General features: G+C 35.9%; 2 protein-coding genes across 24 annotated transcripts; both read right to left on the minus strand.

Annotated features, from left to right (window-relative positions):
- Positions 1 to 212: 212 nt before the first annotated feature.
- LOC146942281 (uncharacterized) lies at positions 213 to 8,186 on the minus strand. Of its 23 annotated transcripts, none has more exons than XM_085756225.1 (14): positions 7,931 to 8,186; positions 7,126 to 7,273; positions 6,693 to 6,761; positions 6,020 to 6,063; positions 5,694 to 5,836; positions 5,373 to 5,504; positions 5,144 to 5,270; positions 4,443 to 4,511; positions 4,350 to 4,365; positions 3,642 to 3,800; positions 2,990 to 3,043; positions 2,408 to 2,911; positions 2,134 to 2,242; positions 213 to 736 (listed from the first exon to the last, which is right to left on the minus strand). In XM_085756225.1, exons 10-12 carry the CDS (start codon positions 3,650 to 3,652, stop codon positions 2,629 to 2,631), a joined length of 348 nt encoding a protein of 115 aa, XP_085612351.1. In that variant the 5' UTR covers positions 3,653 to 3,800; positions 4,350 to 4,365; positions 4,443 to 4,511; positions 5,144 to 5,270; positions 5,373 to 5,504; positions 5,694 to 5,836; positions 6,020 to 6,063; positions 6,693 to 6,761; positions 7,126 to 7,273; positions 7,931 to 8,186; the 3' UTR covers positions 213 to 736; positions 2,134 to 2,242; positions 2,408 to 2,628. The 23 variants fall into 23 exon arrangements, with proteins under 23 accessions (XP_085612351.1, XP_085612354.1, XP_085612359.1 ...); XM_085756228.1 differs by having other exon boundaries at positions 4,443 to 4,526; XM_085756233.1 differs by adding an exon at positions 7,361 to 7,424 and having other exon boundaries at positions 4,350 to 4,511; positions 5,373 to 5,430.
- Positions 8,187 to 12,464: 4,278 nt separating this feature from the next.
- LOC146942282 (putative WRKY transcription factor 51) lies at positions 12,465 to 13,687 on the minus strand. The gene is made up of 3 exons (XM_085756246.1): positions 13,402 to 13,687; positions 12,876 to 13,020; positions 12,465 to 12,726 (listed from the first exon to the last, which is right to left on the minus strand). Exons 1-3 carry the CDS (start codon positions 13,664 to 13,666, stop codon positions 12,603 to 12,605), a joined length of 534 nt encoding a protein of 177 aa, XP_085612372.1. The 5' UTR covers positions 13,667 to 13,687; the 3' UTR covers positions 12,465 to 12,602.
- Between the last annotated feature and the right edge of the window lie 205 nt (positions 13,688 to 13,892).

Below are 13,892 nucleotides of genomic sequence, written 5' to 3' on the forward strand. Positions count from 1 at the left end.
AAACATTCGGAGTGGCAGTGGCTTCAAATTTCTTCGGTTTCTTCCTATGTGATTCGCGACCACTTTATTCAGTTTAGTTGTTTGGCGGGCATGTTACGATCATCTTATTCATTCTTGAAGGTTATTTGGTTTGCATGTGTGGGTTATTTGGATGAGTGACCAAGATTTTTTCCAATGCTTACATAACTCATAACCTCAACAAATATTACGAATTTCCTGGAGAACAATCAAATATTTCTAAAGCACTCTAATCTATTACAAAGATCTAATCCATTAAACACAATTACTATTACAAAGATCTAGTCCATTAAACACATAACTCTTCATGGTTTTCTACATTTGATAGTTTCATGTCAAATTGGTAGAGCAAAGTTGATAGTGTGACTCAATATATATATATATATATATATATATATATATATATATATATATATATATATATATATATATATATATATATATATATATATATATATATATATATATATATATTCTACTTCCCACATCCAGATGTTGGAAAAAAGATGAACCGGAAGTGTGTTTAGTTCAATGCATAATGAACCCGTTCAAGAAGCTGAACAACTTGGTTGACAGAAAATTGTGGTAGGAGTGGCTTCAAACTTGCTTTTACCGCATCAAGTGGTTCCAAAGACAAGATGTTATTTTGCTGCATATTTGTCAGCTCCAGAAACTGTGTCAACATGTCCCCGTCAAGTATTTTTGGTGCTCCAACCTTCTATAAATACATATAAGTCCTTATCTTTTTACTTTAGTTTTGGATGTACTGACGGAACACATCCAAGAGTTAGCACCGAGATGTATGCTTTTTGCAGATGATGTAGTCTTGCTTGGTGAGTCGAGGGAGGAGTTAAACGGGAGGCTAGAGACTTGGAGGCAAGCCTTAGAAGCGTACGGTTTCCGCCTGAGTAGAAACAAGACGGAATATATGGAATGTAACTTCAGTAAAAGGAGAAGTGGGTCTACCTTAGAGGTGAAAGTTGGAGATCATATCATACCCCAAGTTACACGGTTTAGATATCTTGGGTCCATAGTACAAAATGACGGAGAAATAGAAGCTGATGTACATCATCGTATTCAAGCTGGGTGGTTGAAATGGAGAAGAGCCTCAGGTGTTTTGTGCGATAAGAAAGTACCACTTAAGCTGAAAGGAAAGTTCTATCGGACAGCAGTCAGACCGGCAATGTTGTATGGTACGGAGTGTTGGGCGGTTAAGAGCCAACACGAGAGTAAAGTAAGCGTAGCGGAGATGAGGATGTTGCGTTGGATGAGTGGTAAGACTAGACATGATAGGATTAGGAATGACATCATTAGAGAGAGAGTGGGGGTAGCACCTATAGTAGAAAAGTTGGTAGAAAATAGGCTTAGATGGTTTGGACATGTAGAGAGAAGACCGTAGACGCCGTGGTAAGAAGAGTAGATCAAATGGAGGAGAGTCAGGTTAAAAGAGGTAGAGGAAGACCTAAGAAAACTATTAGAGAAACCATTAGAAAAGATTTAGAGGTCAATGAGTTGGATCCAAATATGGTCTTTGATAGAACATTATGGCGGCATTTGATCCATGTAGCCGACCCCACTTAGTGGGATAAGGCGTTGTTGTTGTTGTTGTTGTTGTTGATGCAATATCGTTTAATCAATCAATCTGCATTTCTGAACAATGAATTCAATTAAAAAAGGAAAAAGATGAAAATGAATTATGATAAGAAATAAAAGCCATGGCCTTCCCCTTCTGAAATGCTTTCAGTATTTTTTAGAAAAGTTCAAAAAAATATTAAACTTGTAATCATATTCCATTCACCATATGAGCAACATGCAAAGAAGTAAGATACTGGAGTTGCGTAAAAACGTGAATAGCAAAGAAAATAGGAACAGCTTCCATAAAATGAACTAAAAAGTTAAAGTAGGATTTCAAAATTATTACAAATTTTACACAACTGATAAAAATTTGAGGTAGAAAGATGTCACATTGTAGGGGAAACGTACCAACATTGAATAATAAACTTGTAATCAAGTAATTAAAGTAGTGAAACTTTTAACAATACTTTTAATAAATATCATCAGTATTGAAAAACATTGAATGTCAAATTTGGACTAAATTCACTTCATAGTTCTTACTGGATTTTCACAGCTGCGAAACTCATTATGATCATTTCCAAGAACAGGTGCAGTCAAATGATGGACAGCAAGTCTTGCCTGCACAGCTTCTAAGAGCTCATATTCCTCTCTACAAAAGAAAAATTGGTTCTATCAAACATGTCAAAATGCAAACCCTATCCAAAAGGACTGGGGTATTATCCTAGCACTGAACACATTATATGTCAAGCGCACACGTCTAAATATTGAAACAGAACAATATGGTTCTGTGGGGAAAAAAACCGTTGACATTTACCTTCCTGAAACAAAGCAAATGCACAGTACATGAAATGGCACACACTAATAGTTTGAAAGTGAACTGGTTTTTTATTCATTAAAATGTTTAGAAGTCAGTCAATGTCCGTTGAGCTCTTTACCTCCCTCACTCCCATGGTCTAGATTTTGGAAATCGGCTAGGCATAGCCATAATTTTAAGACAATCAACACAATTTTCGTATCAAAATATTTATGGAAGCCTTAATCCATGCATAGATGCACCAATTTTCTTTGGTATTGCCCAAAGTATTCATCAACAGCAACTACATCTTCATTTTCAGGATGTAAAGCGTGCAAGTTTAGTATCCTATCATTAACCGATGAACTTGATTCATCGCCAGTAATACCCAAGTCAGAAACAATCTCTGCATGGATTTCATGGCATGCAAGGATAAACATTGCAGCTGTATCGGGTAGCTGAGCCTCACGAAGAGCTGCCAATGCTTCTTGTAGTGCACCAGCGGCAACATACAAAATCAGAGCCCTGCATTGGGTCATTTGAGTTAAAATGGAGTGAATAGTGGTAGAGTTAAGATAAAAAGGATAAATTAAACAGTGGTACCTCCAGATACCATGTTCGCTGTGCATGACATATCCAGCCCATCTTTGCAACACTCTGCAAGAATACAAAATGTAGGAAGATCTCCTCGTCAAGATAGTGTACAATTCAAATAACCTTTTCATTCATATAAATGCAGATATTAATCATCTTGGAAATTCATTTCAAAATTATTATGTAGAACGGAAAATGGTTCAAGATAATTGGCCACGTGCATTATGTTGCTAACCAAAAAGGAAAATTCGGCTTGATTAATATAAAAATATGGAACAAAGTATAGGCAGAGAAGGTGACACACATGAAGATCCTTTAACCCAGTCGAAAACATAACTATCATAATAATGTTTCTAACAACACAAACTCTTGGATTGATGATTTACATCAAGCATTCAAATACTTATAATTACACATTATCTAAAATGATTCTTAAAGGTTATAATATGTTTCGCTAAAGAACAACTTTGAACACCAAAAGCATACCAAAAGGATCAAAATATTATCAAAATGGTTGACTAACCAAGTGATAAACTGGAGTAGGTTCAAATTTGAAATTTAGTATAAAAACATATTTAATGTTTCTAACAACACACACAACACACGCTTTTGGATTAGTATTGCCAGTCAAAATTTCCCGTTCCAGTCTAACGATATTTACCCTTTTGACATGTAAGGCCTCCTCTTTGCTAGTTTAAGCCTTAGTCTCAAGAAGCTTGTCAATCATGTCAGCAGCTTCTTGAACGGTGGTGATGGTCTGGGCACTTTCTTCTTCCACACTAATGCCAAATTCCACCTCAAGTCCCATCACAATCTCAACCTGCACAATTTGAAATGTAAATGAAATGTAAATCTAAATAATCGAGCAAAAGATCGTAAAATGTAAACCAAACACTATTCTGATTTTCCTGCTATGAATCAAATAATCACATATAGCATGCCATTTGATCATATAGCTCAAGCAGTAACTATTTGCAACTGGACACAGAATACAGAAAATAATGACGAACCATGCTAAGAAAGAGCAACAGAAATTAAATCAACAGGACATGAGAGAGTAAGGCCATAGCCTTCAAATTAGTCTATAAATAGAAGATTAGCCAACTACTATAAAATATAATAGTAGTTGGGACATAGAAATTCTTTCTATTTTACATATGTATGCAGGAATGAAATTACTATCATTTCAATAAACCATTTTCTTTGATCTTCGTCAATAACTTTTTCCACTCTTAATTAATGGAAGCATACTTATAATATTCTTATTTGAGAAGACCCGTACTATTTTTTTTATGAAAGAAGACCCAAACTACTCAAGTCAAATATCAAACAATTTGATGTATCTTATTAGAAGTCACAAACATTATACCTCCATCCACATCTGACTGCAAGGTTTGAAAGAAAAAGAAAGTCAGGAGCTGTACTTAGGAAGGATGTATAGTTACAGAAATTGCAAGATCACCTTAACAGGGAGTGAAGTGCCCCATTGATCCATATAACCTATAACTTGTCCATCTTTGATCATATCACCCTGCAGATTTTAAAACTGTAAACATAAAATTGAGTTTATGCAAAAAATACGACAAACCTGGCAAACATTTGAAGAATAAAAAAGGGCAACCCGGTGCACTGATACGCAGGGTCCGGGAAGGGGTCCCACCATTGGGTGTATTGTACGCAGCCTTACCCTGTTTTTACACAAGAGGCTGTTTCCAAGGACTTGAACCCGTGACCTTACAGTCACATGACAACATACAACGTAAAATTACCCTAGTGGAAATATATACATCAACCTATATCAGAGTACTCAAGATAAAATATATAATTCTGCCACAATCCTTTTTTTTTAATTAATTTGATTAAAAAAGTCGGCATATGCATGTTACCCTAGATGAAGATTGGCAAAGCATAATTGCTTCTTTGCTCCTTAAATAAGATCAAAACATATAAAGCTTGGGTGATAACATCTATAAACACTTTAAAATAATGGCTTCTCGTATACGTTCGTACAGGTAGAAATGTCAAATCTTTTATAACTTTCTCCTCTAACGTTTCAACAAACACGTATGAACTTATAATGACTTTTTTCATAACTTAAGAAGCATAGACATATTTTAATTGGCAAACAGCATAAACTGCACACTAATCCAAATTGGGTCATACCTGTTGATTGTTAAGCAGAGCCTGCTGTGAGAGCTGCAGTTGCTGAGGATAAAGAGCTCGATTAGTCCCTTAGCTGCACCTAATGCAATTTTCATTCTAGTTGACCATGGTAATGTAGCAGAGTATCCTGCTTGAATCACAACAAAGAAAATAAGAAATCAGACCTTACAGCATGATTAATATATGTATATAATATAGTATTGGTAAAAATAAAGTAAATGCAACATACTTCTGAACAATTGATTCTCCAAGCTCCCTCTTGTCATGTACTCATACACCAAAAGCCTCTGCTCCTCCTCACAACAGTATCCAATTAGGCAACAATGAAGAACACATTCAGTTAAACCTCATTGAAGCAATCCTAAAAGTTCAGATACTATGAAGTTACCAAAGCAGCTGAGAAAATCAGATACTAAATTTTACTCTTCCAATTTACATTTCAATTATCAACTAAATGCATCACTTGATCCATCATATATTGCTACTGGAAATTGAAAAACACAAACACCGGAAACACTAAAAAGAGATTACAAATATTGAAACACTTGACCTTCATGGATATATATTTTTGCTTCTTCAAGAGGAAACTCTATTAGCTTCAAACACTGTATCTTTGCTTCCGGTTATTGTTCTTTTCCACAAGAATATGTTGTCTTCCTCAGGAAAAGCAGATATACCAGAATCACCACTCATCTGACAGTCCAATCACAAAAATGCAAAACATTAATATCTAGGTTTTCAACTGATCCACACTATTAGTTAAACACATGTTTGGATTCACAATGTGCCACTGTAATTTTGGCAAAAACTTTGAACCTCAACAAAATAAAGAAACAATAATGATAGTCACCAAAAAAATGAAACATTGGTACTGACCTGCACTTTTATATCATAGTTCCAATCTCACTGAACCATCAATCCTACAAACTTCAAAACCCTTATTCAGTAAAATATTAATCCATTATATTGGGCACTTTAGTCCACTTACTAAAAATTCAAATCTGATATCATGATATATAGCGTAGTTCATCCAAATAAATTGTGCATTTGAACAAAACATGACTGTGAGTGGTTTCAATAGTGTATTTCAAATCAATGGTGAAGGTTGTTTAAAAGTTACTATTTAGTAAAGATCAAATGTGAACCGATTGATCTTAAATCTCACTGAACCATCAATCCTGCAAACTTCAAAACCCTTATTCAGTAAAATATTAATCCATTATATTGGGCACTTTAGTCCACTTACTAAAAAAATTCAAGTCTGATATCATGATATAGCGTAGTTCATCCAAATAAATTGCGCATTTGAACAAAACATGACTGTGAGTGGTTTCAATAGTGTATTTCAAATCAATGGTGAAGGTTGTTTAAAAGTTACTATTTAGTAAAGATCAAATTCAAATGTGAACCGATTGATCTTAAATCTCTAATATCAATGTCCATATATTTAAGGATCTAAAAATAGTAATCAACCCAATTAATTATAACAACTAAATTAACTATGCAATGAAAATTAAGGATAATTTAGTGAAATTTTAGGAAAACTCACATCATAAGCCTCATTGATCAAGTAAAACTGCGCCCCACAATCTCTTCCTTTGCACTCATCTGGATGGTACTGAAACACAAACAAAACCCAAATATTCATCAAGAAAAACCTAAAACAAATCCAATTACGATGCCACATTTTTATATCTATTTAGAAAATGTGCAACTGCAGCCTATAAAAACAGATCAATCAAACTCAACAATCAAAACAAAAGCATCAGTTAGTGCTTTCATTCATTTCTGTACATTGCACCTACAAAAGCATCAGTCATTCACTTATGGTGTTCAAGTTAAATGGCAACCATCTTATATTCCTAGTCATACTTTCTATTCACGCAGTTCAATAATAGACATCAACTATGGTTTTTGAGCCGGCAGCGCTACTTAGCCTAATTGTTTACATCAAAACATGACAGTAGAATTTGTATGCTCACCAAATCATCAATAGTAGAATATATCACACACCCCTTGTCTCTAGCAAGCAGAAGCAGAAAAAAAAATCCCAGCTTTACAATGTATTTAGCTTTTAGCTTCTTCACTTGCTATAACCAATCCTTGTATGCACTTTACATTTTAGATAACCTGCAGAAATGACAATAAATGCCTTACCACAAATTTACAATTGCAGATAAGCTGAGCATTTAAAACCTCTGGAAAATGAACTCTTACCCAATAACATAGTCAGAAATCCAAGCCACCCAAACCACCTCTATCATAGGATCACTATCTACAACTACTTGTCAACAAAATTTAGTTTGTATAATCTGCCTACTCAAATCTTTTTCAGTTTACATTGAACTATTATCAATAGTGTATTTCATAAACCCATTTTAATCTTCATCAAATCTAACAAACAACTGAACCTCAATAAGAACACCCAATTCAAAATTTAAGCTACAAATTTTTAATTTCATCAAATCTGACAAACAAACCAAAAAAACATATGAAACCCATAAAACCAAATTCATATTCAAATCAACACCGATAATACAAAATCATCCAAAAACAAACAACAAAACAAACTTTCACCGACCCACTAAACCAATTCTCAATTTTTTCCACCGATCAAAACTCAATAATCAAAACCCAGCACAAAATTTCAAAAAAAATCACAAATCAAACAAAAACCCAAACAAATTTGATATGAAACATACCGATTCAAAGAGAGACATTTCTGATATGAAAATGGATCGATCAACAGGGAAGAGGAAAAAGATTTGAGTTTTAATGCATGCATACCACTCCAAAGCACTCAACTAAAAGGATTGTGAACTTGCATGTTGATAATCTTGTTGGAAAAGGGAAGTTTTGGTGAAGATTGTAAAAGAAAGGGAAAGGGACGACAATGAGAGAGGGGAGGGAGTCTGATTTGTTGTGGGGAATCCAATCCCACCGCCGGCGAATTCTTCTCCGGTACTCCCTCCCACCGCCGGCGACTTCTTCTCCGGCACTCCTCCCTCCCTCTCTCTCCCTCGACCCCCTCTTTCTCTCGTTCACGTTTCTCTGTCTCTTTTCTCTTTTCTCTTACCAACATGCCTGTTGATTTTACCAAAATGTCCTTCTCTCAAATTACAGGATTACCAAAATGCCCCTCAGAAGGGCAAAATGGTAATTTCCACGGATATTATTTTTCATATTTAGTTTAGTAGAGTATTGCAAGCCTATGAGGATCAATTTTGATTTAAATTTCTAGAAAATATTTCGTTATTTTTCATTTCCTAAAATAATAAAAAAATTACTATGTTTTTAGCATATAATAGAGCTTAGTTTAAGGTTGCATAAAAAAAAATTTAAGCACTCTTCCAATCAAAGAAATCACATCACAAGTTTTGGCAAGTCTTCAAAGAAATCACATCATGTTGTGATTTCCGAACTCAAATTTCACACCAATACAAACTATGATGTGTGGAGCAAGTATCAATGGCAACCAACAACCAAAATTAACCACAAGCAACAACAACAATATAAACCTAGTCTATAAACCAAGTGCATAGCAAAACCACAATCCAACCAAGGAATAAACAAGATAAAGAGAGTAAAGGAAAAATAACAACAATAAGAAATGTTCACCCAGTTCGGTCCAACTTGACCTACTCTGGGGGAGAGATTGATCTCTCCAATCCACTATCAATGAGTTCTTACAAAGAGATACAAATGGGTTACAAGAAATTAGCTTCAACAAGCTCACAAAGAACAACCCTAATTTCTACCCATTTTCCCAATCTCACCAATGAACAAGACACTCATGAATTTTCACTCTTCCAAGGTGTTTACAATTGTTTCCCAACACTAGAATCTAACCCCCAAAAGAGAACCAACCCTTAGCCTTTGATTTCACTAAGGATCTTCTCTTTTGGTTTCACAAGACTCACCCATGTTGCTTACAAAAGACTCTTCACTCATGTGTTTCCCAACCCCATGAATCTTCCCCAAAAGGCACCAACCCTTTTCCCAAGAGCCCCCTCTTTTGGTTCTCCAAGATTCACATCTTGAAGCTTTGAACCTCACCCAAAGACCCTCAACCTTTAGTATCTAAAACCCTAAAAGTTCCCTCCTTTGGTTTCCATGAGATTCACCAAGCTTACCCAACAAAATGGGTCAAAGAATGCTTATAATGTGTTTCAGATCTGTCAAAATCGTGTCACGTTTGTCCAAATCGTGCCACGATTGATACGTACGACCCAAGGTACGACCAACCTTATCCTGAAAACGTGCCCAGCAAGCCGAAAATCGTGTCACGTTTTCCCAAAATCGTGTCACGTTTTCCCTCCAAGACAAACATGCATTCGGCCCTCAGAAATCGTGACACGGTTGCCAAATCGTGTCACGTTTCTTCACTTTTCCAAATCTTCAATTTTTGAGTCATAACACAACATTCTCCACCTTGACTCTAAAATGATGATGATGCCACTTTAACCATCGACCACCATTCTCCTTAACCATGCCTTGAACTATTCCTCAAGACACAACACCAATCAAGTCCAAATCCCCGCTTGAACCTTGATCCACACACCGACCTCCACTTGCATCCAACCATCCTTGATAGTTCCACAAGCTTCCAAGTCTGATTCTTCACCTTGCATCCAACTACACTTTGTAGTTCCACAAGATTTCACCTTTACCTCTTCAAACCTCGGAATGCCTTCCGCCCTCTTGAAGTTCCTTGCATCCAACTACACTAGGATTTTTAGGTAGTTCCACAAGTCTACACCATAACCTCTTCGGCCCCCGGAGTGATCAAATCCGTCCTCCCAAAGATTCACTTGCCTCCAATTACCATTGGCCTTTTCCGGTAATTCCACAAGCCATGCCAAACATTCTTCAAACCCCGGAATGCCTTCCGTCCTCATGAAGAATTCACATGCTCACAACTAGAGCATAACACCCAAGGCCTCCATAGTCGTACCATTCCCGGTGTCATCAACTCCACCTCAAGTTGAGCTTTCTCTACCTCAACTTCCAAATGCGTACTCACACTATGCTTCCACCTTGCCACTCCACCTCAAAGGTTGATCGCGAGTATTCTTCACACCGCCTCTCCAAGCCGAACTTGATAATTGGGAACACACACATCACCGCCATGATACTACCATCATGACCTCCTCTCTTCACACTTTTCCTTCTTCGATTGTGCTAGGATGACCGGCTTCGAAACCTCAACCTTCAATGCTTCCATACACTTCAGTTGAACCATGCTTGCTTCCATCTCCAAGATGTAACCTTTGGTACCCATGGTGCACACTTGACAAACTTCTCCCCTTGCCCCACGGTGGGCGCCAATTGTTGTGATTTCCGAACTCAAATTTCACACCAATACAAACTATGATGTGTGGAGCAAGTATCAATGGCAACCAACAACCAAAATTAACCACAAGCAACAACAACAATATAAACCTAGTCTATAAACCAAGTGCATAGCAAAACCACAATCCAACCAAGGAATAAACAAGATAAAGAGAGTAAAGGAAAAATAACAACAATAAGAAATGTTCACCCAGTTCGGTCCAACTTGACCTACTCTGGGGGAGAGATTGATCTCTCCAATCCACTATCAATGAGTTCTTACAAAGAGATACAAATGGGTTACAAGAAATTAGCTTCAACAAGCTCACAAAGAACAACCCTAATTTCTACCCATTTTCCCAATCTCACCAATGAACAAGACACTCATGAATTTTCACTCTTCCAAGGTGTTTACAATTGTTTCCCAACACTAGAATCTAACCCCCAAAAGAGAACCAACCCTTAGCCTTTGATTTCACTAAGGATCTTCTCTTTTGGTTTCACAAGACTCACCCATGTTGCTTACAAAAGACTCTTCACTCATGTGTTTCCCAACCCCATGAATCTTCCCCAAAAGGCACCAACCCTTTTCCCAAGAGCCCCCTCTTTTGGTTCTCCAAGATTCACATCTTGAAGCTTTGAACCTCACCCAAAGACCCTCAACCTTTAGTATCTAAAACCCTAAAAGTTCCCTCCTTTGGTTTCCATGAGATTCACCAAGCTTACCCAACAAAATGGGTCAAAGAATGCTTATAATGTGTTTCAGATCTGTCAAAATCGTGTCACGTTTGTCCAAATCGTGCCACGATTGATACGTACGACCCAAGGTACGACCAACCTTATCCTGAAAACGTGCCCAGCAAGCCGAAAATCGTGTCACGTTTTCCCAAAATCGTGTCACGTTTTCCCTCCAAGACAAACATGCATTCGGCCCTCAGAAATCGTGACACGGTTGCCAAATCGTGTCACGTTTCTTCACTTTTCCAAATCTTCAATTTTTGAGTCATAACACAACACATCACAAACAAGATTATTGTTGATTGACTATACCTAGTAAACGAAGCTCTCTTCCAAACAATAGTTCTTTCATTGAAGCATGGGGTATATCAATGACTATTCAATCAAGATGAGAGGATCCAAATTTAAGTTCAATATTTTAAAATTAAAATGTGCATTTTTTCTATCATTCCATCAAAAGATCAAATGGCCGCCAATGTCTCCAAATACATGAATGTTGAATTCTTTGACTATATTAATAGAGATTCATGTTCTTTCCAAAAAAAAAAAAATAAATAGAGATTCATGTTTAAAACTTACATTTGATTAATTTTTAGCTCAAATTCATTCCCAGAATATAGATGCCATGATCTAACTTAGGGACATAAAGAAAAAATAGAGAATGAGAGAACTTCTAAGAAAACTTGTTTTTGCTTGATAAATTAACAACATGTAATAAACACAAGTGGTGTTTCCTAAAAAAAAAAAACACAAGTGGTGTATTCCCCTTTAATAATCATAGTCAAAAGTGGTAAACCTGGTTCTGCATATTATTAACATGATCATAAACCAACCAAAATCCGATCTTTGGTTTTTCTTTTTGTAGAAACAAGAAACGGTCTTCATATTCTACGTGAGAATTTACCAACTCTTAACACCCATGCCTCATAACACTAGGCAACGTAGTTAAGGTAAAGTCAAATGCATCTAAAGGTCCTTTAAATTTTTCGTTTTTCCCAAAGTGGTTCTTTAAGTTTCAAAAGTCCCAAACAAGTCCTTTTAGTTTTTGAATCGTTTCAAACAAGTCCTTGAACTCATCTTTGATACCAAATCTGGCTCCTAACACCTACTTAAAATTAGTCATCTTTTTAGGCATGACAAATGGTGGATAATGCTCTTTGTTGCTAATCATCTGAATCATCACCATCATCCTCTAAAATGAGTTGTTTGAAACGATTCAAAAACTAAAAGGACTTGTTTGGGACTTTTGAAACTTAAAGGACTTGTTTGGGACTTTTGAAACTTAAAGGACCATGGGAAAAACGAAAAACTTAAAAGACTTTTAGATGCATTTGACCTTAAGGTAAATAGTGGTAGCTAGTTTTGGTCCATGAAGATGCCAAAACTTGATCTAGTGAAAACTTGGATGAGTATGTGTGCCTTCGTAGGTTGTTATTACATAACTTGGATCGTCCACATCTCTCTCAACTCTCTTTTTCACTTGGCATCCATCCACTGAACACCTATAGTAGTTCCTGTAAACAAATTTGGAAATTCTCAACTAACATAAATACATAATATATAAGAGATGGTTCATGTTAGAAACAATCTAAAATAAATTCTAAAACAGAGATCTTACTTATACTTAGACTTAAACTATATCATATTCACATGTAGATGTTACCTTGGATTGGGGCTGTTTTTCACCATCTTCTTTCCGTACTTCCTCCACCTGAACCCATCATCCAGAATTTCAACCTCTGACTTGGTTTTGAATGCAACTTTATGATCTCTAATTTCCTTCTTCTCACCTTTATTGCTGACACCTCCTATAAATATGACACAAACCAATGACATAGAAGATATTTTTTTGAAGGAATGACATAGAAGATATAGACATAGAAAGAAATTAAATTTATGAGGAGTTAATTAAGCATGCTACTTATATTAGTTGTTCAACCACTGAGTTGCTTATAAAAAGTGGCTACAAACATCTCAATTTATTTCTCAGTTTTATTTTGATACACTAGTCACGACTACATAAAAAGTTTTACCTTGTCAACAAATCATATGTGTGCGACTTTATAAATGAGTATGATTAAAATCAAACATTTTTCATGATTTTACATTGATTTTCATTGTAAACAAATTTACGCCGACGTGTATATGAATTAATTTAAAATACAATTTAATTTAGGAACTTGGCTTACTACTAGAAGACCCCTCAATTTGGCTTCCACTTCCTCCAAAATCACCTACTAATTCATTAGCTTGTTGAATGTCACGGTTCAGGACATGTTCAGAAACAAATGGCTCAGTATCATCATCTGGCCATATATCATCATCAAATTTCAAGTACTCAGAGAGTTCCAAAGGCCACTGGTTGGTGAAATCGCTGTCAGGTGAATTTGGTGATATTGGATTTTTATCTGTCATAATTTTTTTGTTATTGGTACCATTATGAAAAGAAATCATTGAACGTGGTGTGTGTGTGTGTGTGTGTGTATATATATATATATATATATATATATATATATATATATATATATATATATAAAACTCCATTGGCTTTGTTTAATGATATATATGCAGCTTCATCGTAACCTTCCTAGGAACTATGTTAGGAAACTTCGATGGGTCTGATAAATAAAATTAGTGGCAAAAAGTATGATATTTAGATAGAGCAACCTGAGGGTGGGGC

This window comes from Medicago sativa, chromosome 3 (genome assembly GCF_051527215.1).
Source record: "Medicago sativa cultivar Bolivia chromosome 3, Bolivia_mono, whole genome shotgun sequence".
NCBI lineage: Eukaryota > Viridiplantae > Streptophyta > Magnoliopsida > Fabales > Fabaceae > Medicago > Medicago sativa.

Coding starts and splice junctions, on each gene's coding strand:
- LOC146942281 (XM_085756245.1), bottom strand. Junction 2,912..2,989: donor AGCGAACATGGTATCTGGAG/GTACCACTGTTT, acceptor GACCCAATGCAG/GGCTCTGATTTTGTATGTTG.
- LOC146942282 (XM_085756246.1), bottom strand. CDS start 13,666: ATGATTTCTTTTCATAATGGTACCAATAACAAAAAAATTATGACAGAT. Junction 13,021..13,401: donor AATTGAGGGGTCTTCTAGTA/GTAAGCCAAGTT, acceptor TCATATTTATAG/GAGGTGTCAGCAATAAAGGT. Junction 12,727..12,875: donor AAAAACAGCCCCAATCCAAG/GTAACATCTACA, acceptor ATTTGTTTACAG/GAACTACTATAGGTGTTCAG.